Source organism: Nerophis ophidion, linkage group LG06 (assembly GCF_033978795.1).
Source record: "Nerophis ophidion isolate RoL-2023_Sa linkage group LG06, RoL_Noph_v1.0, whole genome shotgun sequence".
Taxonomy (NCBI): Eukaryota; Metazoa; Chordata; class Actinopteri; order Syngnathiformes; family Syngnathidae; genus Nerophis; species Nerophis ophidion.
Window position 1 is genome coordinate 14553455 of NC_084616.1, and position 25557 is coordinate 14579011.

The window sequence follows — 25557 nt, forward strand, 5'->3', positions numbered from 1 at the left end:
GCATTTGTGGTAAGTATAGATCATAGAACATAAACTTGAGTGTCTTCCTTGTTTTACAAACGCATAAAGAGGCACAGATGATGATAATAAAAAAAAATGTTAAAAAAGGGAAGCGTTGTGAACAAGTCCTCATTAACATAACGTCACAATCACAAGATGTGTCACACACACACACACACACACACGCACACACACTGGTTATTATTTGGAATAGGGACCAAGTTGTTGTTCATGACTTGTGGGGACCACCCTTTCTACAGGTTGTGGAGGAATAAAATAATTAGGTAAAATAGCCACTGCCCAGTTAGCTCATACACGTCTTTAAATCTCTGGATATATGAAGTAATGTGCTGATCAGTCTTACTGGGGACGAAAAAAGAGTTAATATAGTTCACGGGGACCAAATTTAAATCATTTTGCATAATTCACACAAATTTGTATGTGACTACTGAGGAACATTTAAAAATTATTTAAATCATTAACATAATTTAAAAAGGTTTCCCTTTAGGGGACCAGTTTTTTGGTCCCCATACCGTCAGAAGTCCCCTAAAGGTGACTGTGTAAACAGAGCGATGTCCCCATTAAGTCAGCATTGCCAGAACGCACACACACACCCACACACACGCTCTAGGAATAGGAAAACAATGTATATAGAATAAATAATAACATAAGTACATATCTGTATTATTATGTTCATTTTGCCATTCAAGACTTTGGTCTTAGTAAGTCAACGGTACTTAGTATATCAGGTAACTAGGACGGTCTTGTGTTCTGTTTTTACTTTACGGTAAAAATATCGATATATATATATATATATATCGTATATTGCGATGAGATGGAGATGTGATGACGGCAATAGAAAGATTTCCCTTTAGGAGACCTGATTTTTGGTCCCCATACCGTCAGAAGTCGCCTAAAGGTGACTGTGTAAACAGAGCGATGTCCTCATTAAGTCAGCATTGGCAGAACACACACACACACACACACACACACACCCACACACACACACACACCCTAGGAATAGGAAAACAATGTATATAGAATAAATAATAACATAAGTACATATCTGTATTATTATGTTCATTTTGCCATTCAAGACTTTGGTCTTAGTAAGTCAACGGTACTTAGTATATCAGGTAACTAGGACTGTCTTGTGTTCTGTTTTTACTTTACGGTAAAAATTTCGATATATATATCTATCGTATATTGCGATGAGATGGAGATGTGATGACGGCAATAGAAAGATTTCCCTTTAGGGGACCTGATTTTTGGTCCCCATACCGTCAGAAGTCCACTAAAGGTGACTGTGTAAACATAGCGATGTCCCCATTAAGTCAGCATTGCCAGAACACACACACACACACACACACACACACACACACACACACACACACACACACACACACACACGCCCTAGGAATAGGAAAACAAAACAAGAGTGGAATAAATGGAAGGAAAACAAATTTGGACAGGAAGAATAAAGAAAGTTAAGTTATTTAGAGAAGTCAGTGTGCTGCTTTTATAGAAGTATAGATGTAGTATGGACACACACATTGCCGTGTAAATATCTGCGGTGTGCATGAGGGCTGATGACACCGAGGTGCTGTGGTTGAGGCTGGCGAAAGATGAGCTAGGACATGTAATGTTACATTGTGAGGCGGATTCTCAACATCAGGAAAGCGGAGGTCTTAAACAGGGGGCCAGTGACCGGCTCCCCTCCCCCATTCTCCCCCGCATTTTTTCAAAAAATTTCAATGTCTTTAAATATACATGAGCTATGTATATAGAATAAATAATAACATAAATAAATAATTGTATTATTATGTTCATTTTGCCACTCAAGACTTAAGTCATTATTTGGTCTTAGTAAGTCAATATTTGCTAAATCAAAAAAATGACATACTTAGTATCTCAGGTAACTAGGACTGTTTTGTTTTCTGTTTTTACTTTACGGAAAAATATTGATATATCGTACATTGCGATGAGATGGAGATGTGATGGCGGCGACAAGCCAAATTACACTGTTCCTTAAAGGGGAACATTATCACCAGACCTATGTAAGCGTCAATATATACCTTGATGGTGCATAAAAAAGACCATCTATTTTTTTAACCGATTTCCGAACTCTAAATGGTTGAATTTTGGCGTATTAAACGCCTTTCTGTTTATCGAGCTGGAGGCAATGACGTCAGAATGTGACGTCGCCGAGGTAACACACCCACCATTTTCATTTTCAACACATTACAAACACCGGGTCTCAGCTCTGTTATTTTCCGTTTTTTTGACTATATTTCGGAACCTTGGAGACATCATGCCTCGACGGTGTGTTGTCGGAGGGTGTAACAACACTAACAGGAAGAGATTCAAGTTGCACCACTGGCCCGAAGATGCCAAAGTGTCTGCCGCCAGACCCCCATTGAATGTGCCAGAGTGTCCCCACATTTTACCGGCGATGCTAAGGCAGACATGGCACAGAGATGTATGGATAACCTGCAGATGCATTTGCAACGATAGTCAACGAAATCACAAAGGTGAGTTTTGTTGATGTTGACTGCCAGCTAATCGATGCTAACATGCAATGCTAATCGATGCTAACATGCTATTTACCGGCGGTGCTAAAGCAGACATGGCACAGAGATGTATGGATAACCTGTAGATGCATTTGCAACTATATTACGTTTCCTTCCATCCACATTTAATGCGAAAAAAACACTTACCAATCGACGGATTTAAGTTGCTCCAGTGTCACGAGACGCGAAAGTCCTGATCGTTTGGTCCGCACATTTTACCGGCGATGCTAACGCAGCTATTCGGCCATGCTATGGCTATGAATAGCGTCAATAGCTATTCGCTCAATAGCTTCGGTTTCTTCTTCAATACTTTCATACTCCAACCATCTGTTTCAATAAATGTGTAATCTGTTGAATCGCTTAAGTCGCTGAAATCCGAGTTTGAATCCGAGCTAATGTCGCTATATCTTGCTGTGGTATTTCCATTGTTTGTTTACATTGGCAGCACTGTGTGACGTCACAGGGAAATGGCCAGTGTCTTCGCAGAGAGCCGAAAATAAGGCACTTTAAAGCTTTAGTTAGGGATATTCTGAGACCCGTAAAATTTTGAAAAAAAATTCAAAAAATACAACAAGCCACTGGGAACTGATTTTTATTGTTTTTAACCCTTTTGAAATTGTGATAATGTTCCCCTTCAAACTCACCCAGCCCCTTCCCTGTCCGTCTGCAATATTTGACATCTAACAATTAATGTGCTAGTTGCCAGGTCGCAATTAGTGCGCTAGTTGTCATCCAGCAATAAGTGCTTTAGTTGCCACCTCGCGATTGACGCCCGAGTTGTCAGCTAGCGATTAACGCCTGAGTTGTAAGCTAGCGGTTGGCACGCTAGCTATTAGCTAACAATTGGTGTGTTAGTAGCTGTTAGCTAGAGATGAACGCACCAGTTGCCAGATGGTGATTAGCGTATTAGTTTCCAGCTCACAACACCCTGGTTGTAAGTTAGCGATTGGTGTTTTAGTCGCCAGCGACCAAACTAACGCCCTATTTGTCAGCTAGCAAATAACGCGCTAGTCGCCGGCCTGCCATTAGCATATTTGCCACTTAACGATTAATGTGCTCGTCCCCAGCTCGCAATTAATGCGCTTGTTTTCAGCTAGCAATTGGTGTGTTAGTTGGCAGCTAACAATTAACGCACTAGTTTCTAGCGAGCAAAAATTACTAGTTGTTAAGTAGCGATTAACGCAGCAGTTGCCAGCTAACAATGAAGATCCTAGTTGTAAGCTAGCGATTGGTGAATTAGTCGCCTAGCTACCAACTAACGCCTTATTTGTGAGCTAGCAAATAACGCGCTAGTTGCCGGCTAGTCATTAGCATAATATTTGCATCTAACGATAAATGTGCTAGTCCCCAACTTGCAATTAATGCACTAGTTGTCAGCTAGCAATAAGCGTTTTAGTTGCCACCTCACGATTAACGTCTTAGTTGTAAGCAAGCGGTTGGCGCGCTAGCTATCAGCTACCAATTGGTGTGTTAGTTGGCAGCTAACAATTACCGCACTACTTGCTAGCCAGCAAAAACTACTAGTTGTTAATTAGCGATTAACGCACTAGTTACCAGATGGTGATTAGCGCGTTAGTTGCCAGCTAACAATGAACATCCTAGTTGTAAGCTAGCGATTGGTGCATTAGTCGCCAGCGACCAACTAACACCCTATTTGTGAGCTGGCAAATAACGACATTAGCACAATATTTGCCATAAATCTTAACTGACATTGCTTAACACGATAAGTAATGAATAATTCCTCTGGTAATCACAGTTTCAAAAATAACGTTCAAATTATAAAACATTCTCATGCATTTTAATCCAACCATCCGTTTTCTACCGCACCTGTTCAAGATTTCGCATTAATGGTAAGTAGTATTATATGTATTATTGGTTAACTTTTATAATAACAATGTTGTTAAAAAGAATAAGACACTTATTATACTCTACAAATGTTGGTCATACTTAAAAATGCACGAATTTAGTTGTAATCAGTGTTGAAAAATGTTATATGGCTCTTACGGAAATAAATTCTGACATATTTGGCTTTCATGGCTCTCTCAGGCAAAAAAGGTTCCCGACCTCTGTTCTATAATATTGTTGCTGATTGGCAGGAGAACTGGGGGGCGGTGTACGGTTTGAGACCGTTTGACATATTGTGTAAACAAACCTGCTCAGACTGACGTCAACATTTGTCACTTTTGACACGCTACAAAAAAGTGCCTTGAGTGGTGTCTATAAGAAGTGCATCATTGTGACCACAAACACATCAGTGCAGCATCTCACACTCCAGACAGCACAGTAGCACGTTGTGTTGGCCGACACAAAGGAGCCTGTCTGAAGACGACGTACTGTTTACTTTGAGTATGAATCACTTGCTCCCGTTAAAACCGCCCTATGCGATACACACATAAAGTATTTTACCAACCATGACATCATCACTTCCTAGTAAATGAGCTCCAATCTTGATACATGATCAGTATGTATCTACTTTGTGATACACACAAAAGGACAGACCGCCAAAATCTGCATTAGTGCTCGGAGGATAAAACTATAGCGATATATAATGCGATCAGAGATGTCCGAAAATGGCTTTTTTGCCGATATTGTCCAACTCTTGATTAGATTCCGGTATCAACCGATACCGATATACACGTGCTGGTCATATTATTAGAATATCATGAAAAAGTTGATTTATTCCATTAATTCCATTTAGAAAGTCAAACTTGTAGAATGTATACATTCATTCCAAACAGACTGATATATTTCAAGTGTTTTTTTGCCAAAAAGAAGATGATTATAGCTGACAACCAATGAAAACCCTAAATTCAACATCTCAGAAAATTAGAATATGGTGAAAAGGTCAGATATTGAAGACACCTGGTGCCACACTCTAATTAGCTAACTAACTCAAAACACCTGGAAAAGCCTTTAAATGACTTGACAACTGTCCAAAAGATGACCATTGATTCTTTAAAGAAGGAGGGCAAGACACAAAAGGTCATTGCCAAAGAGATTGGATGTTCCCAGAGCTCTGTGTCCAAACACATTAATAGAGAGGCGAAGGGAAGACAAAGATGTGGTAGAAAAAATTGTACAAGCGAGAGGGATAACCGCGCCCTGGAGAGGCTTGTCAAACAAAACCGATTAAAAAAATGTGGAGGAGATCCACAAAGAGTGGACTGCAGCTGGAGTCAGTGCTTCAAGAACCACCACGCACCGACGTATACAAGATATGGGCTTCAGCTGTCGCATTCCTTGTGTAAAGCCACTCTTGAATAAGAGACAACGTCAAAACCGTCTCGCCTGGGCTCAAGACAAAAAGGACTGAACTGCTGCTGAGTGGTCCAAAGTTATGTTTTCAGATGAAAGTAAATGTTGTATCTCCTTTGGAAATCAAGGTCCCAGAGTCTGGAGGAAGACAGGAGAGGCACAGAATCCACGTTGCCTGAAGTCCAGTGTCAAATTTCCACAATCGGTAATGGTCTGGGGTGCCATGTCATCTGCTGGTGTTGGTCCACTGTGTTTCCTGAGGTCTAGGGTCAATGCAGCAGCCTACCTGGAAGTTTTAGAACACTTTATGCTGCCTGTCGCGGACCATCATTTTCCAACATGACTTGGCACCTGCACACAGTGCCAAATCTACCAGTACCTGGTTTAAGGACCATGGTATCCCTGTTCTTGATTGGCCTGCAAACTCACCTGACCTTAACCCCATAGAAAAGCTATGGGGTATTGTGAAGCGGAAGATGCGAGATGCCAGACCCAACAATGCTGAAGAGCTGAAGGCCACTATTAAAGCAACCTGGGCTCTCAGAACACCTGAGGCGTGCAACAGACTGGTGGACTCCATGCCACGCCGTATTGCTGCAGCAATTCAGGCAAAAGGAGCTGCAACTAAGTATTGATTGCCGTACATGCTGAAACTTTCCATGTTCATACTTTTCAGTTGGCCCACATTTCTAAAAAATATTTTTTGGTACTAGTCGTAACTAATATTCTAATTTTCTGAGATACTGAATTTCAATTTTCAGTAATTGTCAGTACTAAACATCAACATTTAAAGAAATAAACATTTCAAATATATCACTATGTGTGTAATGAATTGATATAAAATGTAAGTTTCACGTTCTGAATATAATTACTGAAATAAATCCACTTTTTCATGATATTCTAATAATACGACCAGCACCTGTAAAGTCGTGGAATTAACACATTATTATGCCTAATTTTGTTGTGATGCCCCGCTGGATGCATTAAACAATGTAACAAGGTTTTCCAAAATAAATCAACTCAAGTTATGGAAAAAAAATGCCAACACGGCACTGCCATATTTATTATTGAAGTCACTAAGTGCATTATTTTTTTTTAACATGCCTCAAAACAGCAGCTTGGAATTTGGGACATGCTCTCCCTGAGAGAGCATGAGGAGGTTGAGGTGGGCGGGGTTGATATGGGGGTGTGTATATTTTAGCGTCCTGGAAGAGTTAGTGCTGCAAGGGATCCTGGGTATTTGTTCTGTTGCGTTTAGGTTGTGTTACGGTGCGGATGTTCTCCTGAACACCAAACAAGGAATGTTCCTTGTTTGGTGTGGGTTCACAGTGTGGCGCATATTTGTAACAGTGTCGAAGTTGTTTATACGGCCACCCTCAGTGTGACCTGTATGGCTGTTGACCAAGTATGCTTGCATTCACTTGTGTGTGTGAAAAGTTGTAGATATTATGTGATTGGGCAGTATCTTTAAAGTTTATTGGCGCTCTGTAAGTCTCCCAACGTCCGTGTACCACTCCGTACAGCGGCGTTTTAAAAAGTCATACATTTCTCTTTTTGAAACCGATACCGATAATTTCCGGTATCACATTTTAAAGCATTTATCAGCCGAGAATATCGGCAGTCCGATATTATCTGACGTCTCTAAAAATGACTAAAAATAATCGGGATTCGAATGTGATTAATAAAACATTTTTTAGCACCCCTAATTATTATATAATCATCAGTGTGTGTGAACGGGTGAATGTGGAAATAATGTCAAAGCGTTTTGAGTACCTTGAAGATAAAAAAGCACTATACAAGTGTAACCCATTATATATCGTATGACAGTTTGTAAAAATAACAATAAATACTTAAACATCTGCTTGTCATCTTGACTTACAATTTCAAAGCAACGTAGACGCATCCAATAACTAAATGCAGAAGCAATAATTCAATGAAGCCATTATATATTTATATTCTTACATTCACTGTTACAAGCGGTCCTCTGAGGGCAGCCGTGACTGCGATGTGGCCCTCCGTGAAAACAAGTTTGACACCCCCGATTTTAGGGAATCCGGTGATCTTTTGAAATGAGCCGCTTCGTCCAAAAAAAGCTACCGGCGGTGTCTGTAGTTTGGAGCATCAAAAAACATGATACGTTAAGTTAGGGCTGGGCGATATATCGGTATACCGATATATCGCGGGTTTGTCTCTGTGCGATATAGAAAATTACTATTTCGTGATATTCGAGTATACGTTCTCACATGCGTTTCCAACTCTTTGTTGTCTCTCCTCACAGAGACGTAAACCAAGCGCACCTTCTTACAAACGTCACACGTGCAACGTCAAACGCCCTCCTCAAGCAGACAGGTAGCTACATGGGTAACATTAGCTGTGATGCTAACAGTGCGTTGCGAGTGGTAATACGAGAGAGAGAAGGTGCGAATCTGGTAACAATTAGAGGAATAACTAATTCCCAAGAAAAACAACACGGAGTCCATCATTTGGCGGTGGTTTTGGTTTCAAGCGGGAATATGTTCAACATTTATGAGGTAAAAGCTAATTTGCTAATTTGTAGCATCATTTGAAAAGTCACCCGCTAGAGCAGTGGTTCTCAACCTTTTTTCAGTGATGTACCCCCAGTGAACATTTTTTTAATTCAAGTACACTCTAATCAGAGCAAAGCATTTTTGGTTGAAAAAAAGAGATAAAGAAGTAAAATACAGCACTATGTCATCAGTTTCTGATTTATTAAATTGTATAACAGTGCAAAATATTTCTCATTTGTAGTGGTCTTTCTTGAACTATTTGGAAAAAAAAGATATAAAAATAACTAAGAAGTTGTTGAAAAATAAACAAGTGATTCAATTGTAAATAAAGATTTCTACACATAGAAGTAATCATCAACCTAAAGTGCCCTCTTTGGGGATTGTAATAGAGATCCATCTGGATTCATGAACTTCATTCTCAACATTTCTTCACTAAAAAAAAAAAATCTTCAGCATCAATATTTATGGAACATGTCCACAAAAAATCTAGCTGTCAACACTGAACATTGCATTGTTGCATTTCTTTTCACAGTTTATGAACTTACATTCATATTTTGTTGACGTATTATTCAATAAATATATTTATAAAGGATTTTTGAATTGTTGCTATTTTTAGAATATTTAAAAAAAATCTCACATACCCCTTGGCATACCTTCAAGTACCCCCAGGGGTACGCGTACCCCCATTTGAGAACCACTGCGCTAGAGAATAAAGAGCGCTTGAAACTCTGCATGTCAACATATGCGTTCGGTGCCACACCAACAAATTGCCTAAGCAACTATTTCCACATCAATACCGTAAGTAAAAATTAGTCAACAGAAGGAGATAACGTCCGCAGGAACCCACCACATAGTGAAGGACATACACTATTTGATTTCCTCATTTTTATTTGACGGTTATTAAAATATCTTGTGTGACATCATGCACAAAAGTTAACTTTATTTGTTTTAAACCAGGGGTAGGGAACCTATGGTTCTAGAGCCAGATGCGGCTCTTTTGATGACTGAGTCTGGCTCTCAGATAAATCTTAGCTAACATTGCTTAACACGATAAGTAATTAATAATTCCGCCGGTAATCACAGTGTTAAAAATAACGTTCAAATTATAAAAAATTCTCATGCATTTTTGTGCAACCATTCATTTTCTATCGCACCTGTTCAAGAAGTCGCTTTAATTGTAAAAAGTATCATATTTATTATTGGTTAGCTTTAGAATAACAATGTTATTATCTTGGGGACTGCGTGGCGATGTTGGGACAGTGGCTGTGCCAGCAATCTGAGGGTTACTGGTTTAATCCCCACCTTCTACCATCTTAGTCACATCCGTTGTGTCCTTGAGCAAGACATTTCACCCTTGCTCCTGATGGGTCCTGGTTAGCGCCTTGCATGGCAGCTCCCGCCCTCAGTGTGTGAATGTGTGTGTGAATGGGTGAATGTGGAAATAGTGTCAAAGCGCTTTGGGCTCCTTAAAAAGGGGTAGAAAAGCGCTATACAAGTACAACCATTTACCATTTTTTTACCATTTAAAAAAAAAATAAGAGACTTATTATACTGTAAAAATGTTGGTCTTAAAAATGCACGCATTTATTTGTATTCAGTGTTAAAAAAAGATGATATGGCTCTCACAGAAATACATTTTGAAATATTTGGCTTTCATGGCTCTCTCAGCCAAAAAGGTTCCCGACCCCTGTTTTAAACTATGGTAGTGGAGTTTTGTACAAAAAGTGCACTTTAATTTAGTGTTGCTTGGATATGTCATCTTAGTGACATCATGCACAAAAGTGCATGTTTCAAAATGTCTCTGACAATCTTGCACTTTCAGTTTTGGGAATGACATGAATGTTTGTGTCACTGCTTAATAACTGTTTAATAAATACAGTTTTGGTAAATTGACTTAGTTTTGATTTCCCTCTCTGCATGAAAGTTTAAAATGAGCATATATTAATGCAGTAAGAAGAATGTTTTAATGTAGACACATAGAATCATCATACTGCTGTGATTATATGCATCAAGTGTTCATTCAAGGCTAAGGCAAAATATCGAAATATGTATGGTGTATCGTGAGATGGTTTAAAAATATCGAGATATTTTTAAAAAAGGCCATATCGCCCAGCCCTAATTCACACTCACATTCACACAATAGGGCCAATTTAGTGTTGCCAATCCATCGTAATTTTTTTAAAGTTCCGCCTTTGTTGTCGTTTACTAGTGAAAAAAAAGTTTAGTGTGGGTAAAAGAAAAGGAAAGAGAGGATGAATGTGAGTCGAGCTGAATAGTGGTGGTTTGAACAAGATAGATGGATAGAGAGTACTTTTTTGATTCCTTTTGGAGAGTTCCTTCAGGAAAATTATAATTAAAGGCCTACTGAAACCCACTACTACCGACCACGCAGTCTGATAGTTTATATATCAATGATGAAATATTAACATTGCAACACATGCCAATACGGCCTGTCTAGTTTACTAAATTGCAATTTTAAATTTCCTGCGAGGTATCCTGTTGAAAACGTTACGGAATGATGACGCTTATGTTGACACGTGCGTGTGACGTTATTGGTTGGAGCGGACATATTAGCCCAGCACCACTCACGGCTAAAAGGCGTCTGCTTTAATCGCATAATTACACAGTATTTTGGACATCTGTGTTGCTGAATCTTTTGCAATTTGTTCAATTAAAAATGGAGACTATAAAGAAGAATGCTGTTGGTGGAAAGCGGTGGATTGCAGCTGCCTTTAGCAACCAAAACACAGCCGGTGTTTCGTTGTTTGTTGTGAAGCTTTAGCGAATATGTTTCTCTACCACACGTCAACCAGCAAGTTTTTGGATGAGAAAATTGTGATATTACCGGAGACTTGTGCGGAGTTAGCGTCCTCCTGCAGCAGGTGTCAAAAAGGCAGCTGTGATCTTGGCTCCTCCATTGGCTTCTCTCAGAGACACTGGCGGTCACCGCAGCCCTCCGACTTTTAAGTATGACTTTATAATCTCACTAAAACACTATTAACACAATAACCAGATACGGGATTTTCCACAATTATCCTAGTAATTGTGTCTAATAACATCTGAATCGCTCCCACTGCCGTCGTCTTTTTTTTTCTTCTAGTGCTTCACTCTAACTTTCCTCATCCACAAATCTTTCATCCTTGCTCAAATTAATGGGGAAATTGTCGCTTTCTCGGTCCGAATAGCTCTAGCTACTGCTGGCTATGATTGTAAACAATGTGAGGATGTGAGGAGCCCCACAACCCGTGACATCACGTGCACATTGTCTGCGACGTCCGGTAAAGGCAAGGCTTTTTTATTAGCGACCAAAAGTTGCAAACTTTATCGTCGAGGTTCTCTACTAAATCCTTTCAGCAAAAATATGGCAATATCGCGAAATGATCAAGTATTACACATAGAATGGACATGCTATCCCCGTTTAAATAAGAAAATCTCATTTCAGTAGGCCTTTCTAAGGCAAAATATCGCGATTTGTATCAGGACATGGCCCAAAAATAGAGATATTAATCAAATTAAATCTAAATAAATCGCCCAGCCCTAATTCACACTCACATTCACACACTAGGGCCAATTAAGTGTTGCCAATCCATCGTATTTATTTTTAAAGTTCCACCTTTGTTGTCGTTTACCAGCGAGAAAAAAGTTTAGTGTGAGTAAAAGAAAAGGAAAGAGAGGATGAATATGAGTCGAGCTGAATAGTGGTGTTGTTGTTTGAACAAGATAGATAGATAGAGAGTACTTTATTGATTCTCTCTGGAGAGTTCCTTCAGGAAAATTTAAGTTAAAATTCCAGCAGCAGTGTACAGAGTTGAGATTAATTTAAAAAGTAAAAATTAAATAATGGGAAATATAAATGGAAACAAAACAGAAAAATATTACAATAAGAATAAAAATGAGTGAGGATGAATATGAAATACAAGTAACGACTTGGAAATGTTGGCATTTAGCACGATTTTACATGTTTTTTAGAGACAGATATTACTAAGACAATAAGTTGTGATAAACACAAAAATTGTAAATATTAAAATAACATTTTGGGAAGGAAATAAAAAGAATGCGGAAGAAGCATCTTTGATCTTTACCTTACCTCAGACCGCTAATAATGAACATTATCCAACGTATTCACCACTGGTAAATATATTTAGTCAAGTTTGTAAGGATGCTGGAAAAAATAAGTTAAAACGACTTAGATGTCCGTCTTGGTCCTAAATGTGAATTTCAAGTGACGCACAAACACAGCTAGCATGTACCGTTAGCATGTACCGTTAGCCTACCATGAAAGACATCCAACTCTCACCTGGAAATGTTCAAACGACAATAAAAAGCTCGCTTTCTTCTTCCAACCAAAGTCCGCGACGGCCGCACTGTTCAAAATGTCTTTTTTTTTGTCTTGCTGTTGTTGTTGTTGCTTTATTCTTTCGCTCCCGTCGACCAAAGAAGGGGATTCTGGAAAGTGACGTCACACCTGAAGTTCCAGCTCTCGCGGACCCCGACCAGCGCGGTGACGTCACAAACCCCGCCCACGCTGGTCACATGACCTGGACTCGTGATGACTTTATTATAAAACACTCGTTGCGAGAAGCTTGTGACTATATAACACACAATTAAATACAGTGACAATATTTTTATACTATAAAGGATCATATTTAATTGGATATATTTAAGTGACATTTATTTCCAACATTCTGCAATATTTTAGGCAGAATGACAATGTTACATATTTTCTGGTCATGATTGACAAAAAAAAAAAATACTGTACAACAAAAAATAAAAATATATACATTTAAAAATAGGGCAGCATATATATGTATGTATATATATATATATATGTATATATATATATATATATGTATATATATATATATATACACACATACATATATATATGTATATATAAACATATATACATACATACATATATATGTATATACATATATATACGTATATACATATATAATATACATATACACATATATACACACATGTATATGTATATATACATATATACATTTATAAATACATATATACATATATAAACATATATATGTATATATACATACATATATATATACATACATATAAACATATATACATATATATATATATACATACATATATATACATAGATATACATATGTACATACATATACATGTATACATACAAATATATATATATATATATATATATATATATATATATATATATATATATATATATATATATGAATATATATATATAAATATATATATATATAAAATGACAGAAAATGTAAATATTTACTGGTCATGTTTGAGAATGTTGCAACATTAAAGTGTGTTGGAAAATATTAAATTATGTATATTTATAGATGAAAAATGTATACAAAGATTATAATTAATGTAAATAATTTGACAAATGCTGGAAAATATTGTCAAATAGTGTTTAAAAAATGGAAATGAAAGTTGAAAATTGTAAAAATGTTCAAAATAATACATAAAAAATTAACTTTTAATATAAATATAAACATACACTTGTTATGATTAATAATATAAATAATATAAATCCTTTTTCTGGTCATTTTCGAAACTTCGAAGTATGTTGAAAGATATTAAATAATGCTGGAAAAAATTGTCAAAGAATGAAATGTTAAAGGCTGTCGGAAAATGTTTAAAAATATAACGGAAAATTTAAGTTATGTTGGGGAATGGTAAAAAGAGTTATAGAAAAAAAAAATTTTAGATCTGCGATTTGTCCAGGGTGTATGCCGCCTTCTGCCCGAAAGCAGCTGAGATAGGCGCCAGCGACGCCCCGCGAATCCAAAAGGGACAAGCGGTAGAAAATTGATGGAGTGGTAGAAACTATAAAAAAAATGTTAGGAAATGTTAGAAATTGTAAAAATGACAGAAAATATAAGACAATGTTAGGAAATGTTCAAAACTGTTATGGGACATTATATTTCTTTATTTAAAAATGACAGACCATATAAAAAAGATTAAGGATATATTAAAGACCGTTGATAAATATTTTAAAAAGTGACAGAAAATATAAGAGAATGCTAGGAAATGTTCAACACTGTTATGGAACATTTTATTTTTTATTTTTTAAATTGATGGAAATATTAAAGTACATTAAGAAATGTTCATGACTGTTAATAAAATATTCAAAAAGTGACAGAAACTGTAAAAGAATGTTGGGAAATGTTAGAGACTTAGAAAATATAAAAATGAGAGAAAATATAAGACAATGTTAGGGAATATTCAAGACTGCTATGGAACTTTTTTTTTTTAATGACAAAAAATATTAAAGAATAATAGGAAATGTTCAAGACTGTTAATGAAATATTTTAAAAATGACAAACTATTAAAGAGTGTTAGGAAATGTTAGAGACTGTTAGAAAATGTAAAAATGAAAGAAAATATAAGAGAATGTTTGGAAATGTTCAAGACGGTTAATAAAATATTTAAAACGTGACAGAAACTATAAAATAATGTTTGGAAATGCCAGAGACTGTTAAAAAAAAAAAGGACAGAAAATATAAGAGAATGTTAGGAAATGTTCAAGACTGTTACAAAACCTTTTATTTATTTTTCTTCAAATGACAGAACATGTTAAAGAATGTTAGGAAATCTTCAAGACTGTTAAAAAAATATTATTAAAGTGACAAACTAGAAAAAGAATGTTAGGAAATGTTGGAGACTGTTAGAAAATGTAAAAAGTACAGAAAATATAAGAGAATGTTAGGAAATGTTCAAGATTGTTATGGAAGCTTTGTTTTTTATTTTCAAATGACAAAAAACATTAAAGAATGTTAGGAAATGTAAAAGAATGTTACTAAAATATATAAAAAGTGACAGAAACTACAAAAGAATGTTGGGAAATGCTATACACTTAGAAAATGTAATAGTAACAGAAAATAAGAGAATGTTAGGAAATGTTCAAAACTGTTATGGAACATTTTATTCATTTATTTAAAATGACAAAAAATACTAAAGAAAAATAGGGAAATGTTCAAGACCGGTAATGAAATTATAAAAGAATGTGAGGAAATGTTAGACTGTTAGATATTGTAAAAGTGACAGAAAATATAAACGAATTATCGGAAATGTTAAAGACTGTTATGGAATATTTTATTCATTTATTTTAATGACAAAAAATATTAAAGAATGTTAGAAAATGTTAAAGACTGTTAATGAAATATTTTAAAAGTGACATAAACTATAAAATAATGTTGGGAAATGTTAGAGACTGTTAAAACATATAAAAATGACAGAAAATATAAGAGAATGTTAGGAAATGTTAGACTGTTAGATATTGTAAAAGTGACAGAAAATATAAGCGAATTATCGGAAATGTTAAAGACTGTTATGGAATATTTTATTCATTTATTTTAATAACAAAAAATATTAAAGAATGTTAGAAAATGTTAAAGACTGTTAATGAAATATTTTAAAAGTGACATAAACTATAAAATAATGTTGGGAAATGTTAGAGACTGTTAAAACATGTAAAAATGACAGAAAATATAAGAGAATGTTAGGAAATGTTCAAGACTGTTATGGAACATTTTTTTTATTTTCAAATGAAAGAAAATATTAAATAATGTTAGGAAATGTTAAAGAATGTTACTAAAATAAATAAATAAATGAAATAGACTATAAAAGAATGTTGAGAAATTTTAAAGACTGTTATTGGACTTTTTTTTTTTAAATGACGGAAAATATTAAAGAATGTTCGGAAATGTTCAAGACTGTTAATAAAATGTTTAAAATGTGACAGAAACTATAAAAGAATGTTAAGAAATGTTCAAAACTGTTATGGAACATTTTATATACTGTAAAATGTAAAAAGTAACAGAAAATATAAGAGAATGTTAGGAAATGTTCAAGACTATAATGGAACATATACATACATATATATATATATATATATATATATATATATACATTTATATAGACATATATTTTTAAATGACAGAAAATATTAAGGAATATTAAGAAATGTTGTAGACTGTTATTGAAATATTTAAAAAGTGACACAAACTATAAAAGAATGTTGGAAAATGTTAGAGACTTAGAAAATGTAAAAATTACAAAAAAAATATAAGAGAATGTTAGGAAATGTTCAAGACTGTTATGGAACATTTTATTCATTTATTTAAAATGACAGACAATATTAAAGAATGTTATGAAATGGTCAAGACTGTTAATAAAATATTTAAAAAGCGACATAAACTATAAAAAGAATGTTAAGAAATTTTAGAGACTGTTAGAAAATGTAAAAATAACAGAAAATACAACAGAATGTTAGGAAATGTTCAAGACTTTTATGGAACATTTTTTTCCTCATTTCAAATGCCAGTAAATATTAAATCATGTTAAGAAATGTTCAAGACTGATAATAAAATATTTAAAAAGTGAAAAACTATTACAAAAAATGTTCGGAAATGTTAGGGAGTGTTAGAAAACGTAAAAATGACAGAAAATATAAGGGAATGTTAGGAAATGTTCAAGACTGATATGGAACATTTTATATATATATTGTTTTTTAAATGACAGAAAATATTAAAGAATGTTAGGAAATATTCAAGACTGTTATGGAAAATTTTATACATATATGTTTTTTAAATGACAGAAAATATTAAAGAATGTTAGGAAATGTTCAAGACTGGTAAAAAGTATAAAACAATGTTGGGAAATGTTTGTAGGAAAATTAATTTGAAAAATGTAACAGTAAAAAGGTGTTCAATTATGCTGAAAAATGTAAAAGAAAATCAAATAACGTTAAAAAAAAGACTGTTTAAAATTTATAAAATATTAAACAACGCTGTTTAATATTCATAACATTCATTTGAATACTTCTACATGTTTGATACCATATTGACTATTACAGCACAGTCACGTAAAGATGATTTTTTTGGACATAAATAAATATTTTCTGTGTTAAATGGACACCGGGCATTTAAGACAATTGCATGTTTTTATTGTTTTTCTTAAGATATGCCATCATTGCTTTATCCTGCATACACACACAACTACATAGGTACTACATCGTCAATGATGTACTTTTGTAATACTGCCATAAGACAAATACACATTTGATTGTTGATAGTTTTGTGTTTTGTTTTTTTCCGATGAACTTGTAAGAAAGAGAGAAAATCCATTTTTTTAAAAAAAGGCAAAATTATGCTAAGTTTTCAGGAGCGGGACTCGAACATACGGCATTCGTGTACTGGCACTAAAAAGAATGTGTACACAATATACAGTAAAGTATGTGCTTACTACACACATGCTTTACTGTACATACTGTACAGTGGTACTTCCAATGCTAAATGTATTGTGCTTGTATAAATATGTTTGCAATAAAAGTAATAATAGTAGTAATACTGGTAGTAATGTACGTGTACTTTACCGCATGCACTTTCATTTGAAGACTGGAGTTGTTATAAAATGTGTTGTATCAATATTGTGGAAATGCCTTGCTTCTTCTTCCTCTTCTTGAAACAGTCAACTTTTTTCCAGGCAGCAGCGGAAAATCATCTGAAAAAAAAAAATGAAGGCGTCGGTTGAAAATGCGACGTTCACAAAACTTGTCGTCTTGCACCTCGTCTTATATCAGGGGTGTCAAACTCAAATACAGAGTGGGCCAAAATTTAAAACTGAACAAAGCCGCGGGCCAAGGTTGAACAAATGAACCTTTTAATAGGAACCCAAACAAGTTTTGCATTGAATATTGAACAAGCAAGGCTTAGAATAATAATAAAAAATTAAAGCTGCAAGCAACGATGGACGGGACCGACTTTCGCTGGTGTTTCCTGCCTTTACCCATTCATCATATCTTTACCTGCACATTACCTACCTTCCCTGCATCCTGGGGTCACACTGGTGCTTATTTCTTTCACACATACATGCTGGTGTTTCCTGCCATCACCCAGACAACATATCTTTACCTGCACATTACCTACCTTCCCTGTATCTTGGAGTCAAACTGGTGCCTCCTTCTTTCACCCAGTTAACATATCTTTACCCGCACAGTACCTACCTTCTCTGCGTTGTGTGGTCTCGCTTGTGCTTCCTGCTTTTAAGCGGCCATCTTGAGACGGCAGCAGCGCAGAAGTGCTTTGAAGGCTCGTAAAATCAAAACCGCAGCAGTTAGAAAAACTCTTTGCGTAACTTTTAATCAGAAGGCTTCAATCAATTTCCTGTGCGAGTTTGAAGCCGACATAACAAACGCGCTCAGAGGAGATAATGTTTAAAAAGGTGACGGGTTTTTACAAAACTTTTGTTTTGAAGGGGTAATCGCCAACTTCCTGTTGATTTTTGCTGAAGGATGTCAACAAATGAAATGTAGGTCTAAGTGAGACCTACATAGAGGTTTTTGTTTCATGTCTCTACGACATTCTTACCGGAAGTTACACGCATTTTTGTCTGTGTTTTCTTCCTAGGAGCAGTTTTGTCTGTGTTTTATTCCTAGGGGGCGCTAGAGCGCAATTTTAAGTTTTGGGGTTGTTGTTTTTTTTATTAGATCGCAATTTTTGCCAGTCCTGATGTGTGTGTCCAGTTTGGTGAGTTTTGAAACATTTTAAGGGGTTCAAATTACAGCTCAAAGAGGCAAAAATGAAATTTTTTAGGAAACTTTTGTTTTGAAGGGGTGTTTGCCAACTTCATGTTGATTTTTAATGAAGGCTGTTATTTTATGAAATTTAGGTCTAAGTAAGACCTACATAGAGGTTTTTGTTTCATGTCTCTACGACATTTGTAACGGAAGTTACAAGCAGTTTTGTCTGTGTAATTTCCTAGGGGGCGTTAGAGCGCAATCTTGAGTTTTGGGATTGTTTTTTTTTTCATTAGATGGCAATTTTTGCCAGTCCTGATGTGTGTGTAAAATTTGGTGAGTTTTGAAGCATGTTAAAGGGGTCAAATTACAGCTCAAAGAGGCGGCGGTATAATAATAATTAAAACCTTAGAAATACAATAGGGTCCTCTGTCCCAAAGGGACATTCGGTCCCTAAATATCAATGGCATATCAAATGAAATTTAGATAAAAATTGAATGTCTCTTTTCTATTTGCAGCCTTCTGAGGTAAATGTCAAAATGGACTTTTTCCACCGGCTAATAATACATTTGAAAATAAAATTAACAATAATGAGTGAATCAAACATTCAAGCCTTGAAGTAGCAAGAGAAAGTGCATGGATAAAACCTCAGTTTGCTACACTGATTTGCTTTAACACTGAATATGGAACGAGCAACGCTTATATAACTAAAAAAAACAAACGAAAAATGATCAATGGTATATTAAATACAATTTAAATAAAAAAAATAATGCCTGTGTTTTTATTTGTAGCCTTCTGAGGTAAATATCACCATTAACGTTTTCCACAGGCTAATACATTTGAAAATAAAATAACAATGAGGTGGGCGGGGTTTGGTGGTAGGGGGGGGACTGGGGGGTGTATATGACCTACTCAGTGGCAGTGTCTGCCCTGAAATTGGTAGGTTGTGAGTTCAAACCCCGGCCGAGTCATACCAAAGACTATAAAAAAATGTGACCCATTGCCTCCCTGCTTGGCACTCAGCATCGAGGGTTGGAATTGGGGGTTAAATCACCAAAAATGATTCCCAGGCGCGGCACCGCTGCTGCTCACTGCTCCCCTCAATTCCCAGGGGGTTTATCAAGGGTGATGGGTCAAATGCAGAGGGCAAATTTCACCACACCTAGTGTGTGTGTGACAATCATTGGTACTTTAACTTTAACTTATATTGTAGCGTCCCGGAAGAGTTGGTGCTGCAAGGGGTTCCTAGGTATTTGTTCTGTTGTGTTCATGTTGTGTTACGGTGCGGATGGTCTCCCGAAAGGTTTTTGTCATTCTTGTTTGGTGTGGGTTCACAGTGTGGCGCATATTTGTAACAGTGTTGAAGTTGTTTATACGGCCACCCTCAGTGTGACCTGTATGGCTGTTGACCAAGTATGCGTTGCATTCACTTGTGTGTGTGAAAGTCGCGTATATTATGGGACTTGGCCGGCACGCTGTTTGTATGGAGGAAAAGAGGACGTGACAAAAGGTTGTAGAGAACGATAAAGGCAGTGGCTTTAAGGCACGGGTGGAAATCTGGAGAAATTCAGGAGAATGGTTGCCCCGGGAGATTCTCGGGGGCTCTAATGTTAATTTGATATTGCCTCAAGGGCCAAGGGAAATTACACGGCGAGCCAATATAAGACAGCCTTGAAAATTGTATTTTTTTGAAGATTTGATTTTGAAGAAATGTTTTTAAGCCAAAATTAATCTTTTTGAACTCATGTTTCCAACAAGTGGTTGATAATTAAAAAAAACACAATGATATTTCTTAGCAACTGGACAATAGTTTGGTTTCGCTTTAGCAAAGATGGCAAAATATAAGACGACCATTAGACGAAAAAAAACAAAATAAAAAAACTGCTGCGTCAGCGTAAATTACTTCACTTTGATTATCCCTCCAATTGGACGTAGCATCAGTACAAAACACCACCTATTATAGGACGGAATATAAGACGACGTTTAAACGTGAAAATATAAACCAACACTGAATGAGACGTACAGAAGACGTTCATATTTACTCCAAAGCCAGCAGCTCCACGTCGAAAACGAGGGTGGCGTTGGGGGGGATGATGCCCGGGTGGCCTTTGTTTCCGTACGCGTAGTCCGGAGAACACGTCAGTTTGGCTCTTTGGCCCACGCTCATCTATGGAAACCAGGAGGCATACATCATCAACACAGTTCTTTTTAAAAAAACAACAACATCCATGATGTCACTAAGTGAAGGTATTGAACAATAATTGTTGTTCTTACCTGCACCACACCCTCCTCCCAGCCTCGGATCACTTCCTGTTTGCCAATCTTGAACCTGAAGGGTTTGTCTCTGTCTCGAGACGAGTCAAACTTGCGGCCGTCCGTCAAAGAACCTGCACACACACCAACACAATCATTACTCTACAACACACAAACCAACAAAATCATTACTTAACAAAATAGTTACAATATAATAAAGATTGTTAAAAATTGTAAAATGGTGTAAAACGCATAAAAAATGTAAAAATAAGATGTTTAAAGATTGTTACAAAATGTTAATGAACTTTGAAAAATGTTAAAGGTTGATGAATAATGAATATTTTTAAAACATGTTTTAAAATTTTTTCAAATAATGTAAAACATCTTGTTACAAAAGTTAAAGAATGCAAGAAAATGTTGAAAAGTGTTACAAAATGTGGAATATCGTGACAAAATGTGGAATATTGTTACAAAATGTCAAAGATAGTTACAATATGTTAAAGATCGCTGAAAATTGTAAAATGGTGTAAAAATGCATAAAGAATGTAAAAAATGTTTTAAAGATTGTAAAAATGCATAAAGAATGTAAAAAATGTTTTAAAGATTGTTACAAAATATTGAGGATTGCTACAAGATGTTAAATATTGTTGAATAATGTTTAAAGAATGTTAAAGAATGTAAAAATATGCCAAAGACTGTTACCAAATGTTGAAGATTTTAAAGAACGTTTAAATAATTTTAAAGAATGTAAAAAAAAAAATGTTGTAATTCATAGTCAGCATTGTCACTGGCGTCCCACTGGATGTGAATTCTCCCTGCCCACTGGGTGTGAGTTTTTCCTTGCCCTTTTGTGGGTTCTTCCGAGGATGTTGTAGTCGTAATGGTTTGTACAGTCCTTTGAGACATTTGTGATTTAGGGATATATAAATAAACATTGATTGATTGATTGATAAGATGTAAAATATTGTTAAAAGAAAGTTAAATAATGTATGAAGAATGTAAAATACTGTTAAATATGTTTTAAAAAATGTTAGATAATGTAAAAAAAATTTGTTAGAAAATTTTAACGTTTCTTACAAAATGTTAAAGATTGTAAGAAAATGTTGAAGATTGTTACAAAATGTGGAATATTGTTAGAAAATGTCAAAGATGGTTAAAATATAATAAAGATTGTAAAAATAATGTTAAAATGCATAAAGAATGTGAAAAAAAATGTTTAAAGATTGTTACAAAATGTTAATGAACGTTGAAGAATGTTGAAGGTTGATGAAGAATGTAATCTTATTTAAAAACATGTTTTAAAAAATGTTAAATAATGTGAAACATTTTGTTACAAAAGTTAAAGAATGTAAGAACATTTTGAAAATTGTTACAAAATGTGGAATTTTGTTACAAAATGTGGAATATTGTTACAAAATGTCAAAGATAGTTACAATATGTTAAAGATTGCTGAAAATTGTAAAATGGTGTAAAAATGCATAAAGAATGTAAAAAATGTTTTAAAGATTGTTACAAGATGTAAAATATTGTTGAAGAATGTTTAAAGAATGTTAAAGAATGTAAAACAATGTTAAAGACTGTTACCAAATGTTGAAAATTTTAAAGAACGTTTAAATAATTTTAAAAAATGTAAAAAAAAAAAATTTTGAAATTTGTTACAAATTGTTCAAGATCGCTACAAAATGTTTAAGATTATTGAACAATGTAAAATAGTAAAAAAAATGTTTAAGAATGTTAAGGAATGTAAAAACAATGTTAAAGATTGTTATAAATTGTAAAATATTGTTCAAAGAATGTTAAAGAATGTATGAAGAATGTAAAATATTGTTAAATATGTTTTAAAAAATGTTAGATAATGTAAAAAAAAAAAAAGTTGTTAGAAAATTTTAAAGATTGTTATAAAATGTTAAAGATTGTAAGAAAATGTTGAAGATTGTTACAGAATGTGGAATATTGTTAGAAAATGTCAAAGATGGTTACAATATAATAAAGATTGTTAAAATAATGTAAAAATGCATAAAGAATGTGAAAAAAAATGTTTAAAGATTGTTAGAAAATGTTAATGAACGTTGAAGAATGTTAAAGGTTGATGAAGAAGGTAATCTTATTTAAAAACATGTTTTAAAAAATGTTAAATAATGTAAAACATTTTGTTACAAATGTTAAAGAATTTAGGAAAATGTTGAAAATTGTTACAAAATGTGGAATTTTGTTACAAAATGTGGAATATTTTTACAAAATGTCAAAGATAGTTACAATATGTTAAAGATTGTTGAAAATTGTAAAATGGTGTAAAAATACATAACAAATTTAAAAAATGTTTTAAAGATTGTTACAAAATATTGAAGATTGCTATAAGATGTAAAATATTGTTGAAGAATGTTTAAAGAATGTTAAAGAATGTAAAACAATGTTAAAGACTGTTACCAAATGTTGAAAATTTTAAAGAACGTTTAAATAATTTTAAAAAATGTAAAAAAAAAAAATTTTGAAATTTGTTACAAAATGTTGAAAATTGCTACAAAATGTTTAAGATTATTGAACAATGTAAAATAGTGAAAAAAAATGTTTAAAGAATGTTAAGGAATGTAAAAACAATGTTAAAGATTGATATAAATAGTAAAATATTGTTCAAAGAATGTTAAAGAATGTATGAAGAATGTAAAATATTGTTATATATGTTTTAAAAAATGTTAGATAATGTAAAAAAAAAAAAGTTGTTAGAAAATTTTAAAGATTGTTATAAAATGTTAAAGATTGTAAGAAAATGTTGAAGATTGTTACAAAATGTGGAATATTGTTAGAAAATGTCAAAGATGGTTACAATATAATAAAGATTGTTAAAATAATGTAAAAATGCATAAAGAATGTGAAAAAAATGTTTAAAGATTGTTTGAAAATGTTAATGAACGTTGAAGAATGTTAAAGGTTGATGAAGAAGGTAATCTTATTTAAAAACATGTTTTAAAAAATGTTAAATAATGTAAAACATTTTCTTACAAAAGTTAAAGAATGTAAGAACATTTTGAAAATTGTTACAAAATGTGGAATTTTGTTACAAAATGTGGAATATTGTTACAAAATGTCAAAGATAGTTACAATATGTTAAAGATTGCTGAAAATTGTAAAATGGTGTAAAAATACATAAAAATTGTAAAAAATGTTTTAAAGATTGTTACAAAATATTGAAGATTGCTACAAGATGTAAATATTGTTGAAAAATGTTTAAAGAATGTTAAGGAATGTAAAACAATGTTAAAGATTGTTACCAAATGTTGAAAATTTTAAAGAACGTTTAAATAATTTTAAAAAATGTAAAAAGAAAAATGTTGAAATTTGTTACAAATTGTTCAAGATCGCTACAAAATGTTTAAGATTATTGAACAATGTAAAATAGTGAAAAAAAAAGTTTAAAGAATGTTAAGGAATGTAAAAACAATGTTAAAGATTGTTATAAATTGTAAAATATTGTTCAAAGAATGTTAAAGAATGTATGAAGAATGTAAAATATTGTTAAATATGTTTTGAAAAATGTTAGATAATGTAAAAAAAAAAAGTTGTTAGAAAATTTTAAAGATTGTTATAAAATGTTAAAGATTGTAAGAAAATGTTGAAGATTGTTACAGAATGTGGAATATTGTTAGAAAATGTCAAAGATGGTTGCAATATAATAAAGATTGTTAAAATAATGTAAAAATGCATAAAGAATGAAAAAAAAATGTTTAAAGATTGTTAGAAAATGTTAATGAACGTTGAAGAATGTTAAAGGTTGATGAAGAATGTAATCTTATTTAAAAACATGTTTTAAAAAATGTTAAATAATGTAAAACATTTTGTTACAAAAGTTAAAGAATGTAAGAACATTTAGAAAATTGTTACAAAATGTGGAATTTTGTTACAAAATGTGGAATATTGTTACAAAATGTCAAAAATAGTTACAATATGTTAAAGATCATTGAAAATTGTAAAATGGTGTAAAAATACAAAACAAATTTGAAAAATGTTTTAAAGATTGTTACAAAATATTGAAGATTGCTACAAGATGTAAAATATTGTTGAATAATGTTTAAAGAATGTTAAAGAATGTAAAACAATGTTAAAGATTGTTACCAAATGTTAAAGATTTTAAAGAACGCTTAAAGAATTTTAAAGAATGCAAAAAAAAATGATGAAATTTGTTACAAAATATTGAAGATTGCTACAAGATGTTTAAGATTATTGAAGAATGTAAAATGGTGTAAAACAATGTTTAAAGAATGTTAAGGAATGTAAAAACAATGTTAAAGATTGTTATAAGATGTAAAGTATTGTTCAAAGAATGTTAAAGAATGTGTGAAGAAATATTGTAAATAATGTATAAATGTTGTTACCAAAGTTAAAGGTTGTTACAAAATGTTAAAGATTGTTAGAAATTATTGAA

The 25557-nt window shown here is 33.5% G+C and overlaps 2 protein-coding genes across 3 annotated transcripts in view; both read right to left on the bottom strand.

Moving 5' to 3' along the window:
- Positions 1-12838, bottom strand: part of sdcbp2 (syndecan binding protein (syntenin) 2) — a 49410-nt gene extending 36572 nt beyond the window's left edge. The window contains exon 1 of the mRNA XM_061902722.1: positions 12651-12838. The gene's annotated coding sequence lies outside the window, so the exon portion shown is untranslated. The remainder of the gene's footprint in view (positions 1-12650) is intronic.
- Positions 12839-17290: 4452 nt separating this feature from the next.
- fkbp1ab (FKBP prolyl isomerase 1Ab) overlaps positions 17291-25557 on the bottom strand; it is an 11763-nt gene continuing 3496 nt past the window's right edge. The window contains exons 3-5 of one of the 2 annotated variants that reach the window (XM_061902228.1): positions 21159-21271; positions 20927-21051; positions 17291-17869 (exon numbers count right to left, since the gene is read on the bottom strand). In XM_061902228.1, the coding sequence (XP_061758212.1) occupies positions 17866-17869; positions 20927-21051; positions 21159-21271 (242 nt within the window). In that variant the 3' untranslated portion in view covers positions 17291-17865. Of the gene's footprint in view, positions 17870-20907; positions 21052-21158; positions 21272-25557 lie in introns of both variants that reach the window. The other variant, XM_061902227.1, reaches the window with a different exon arrangement.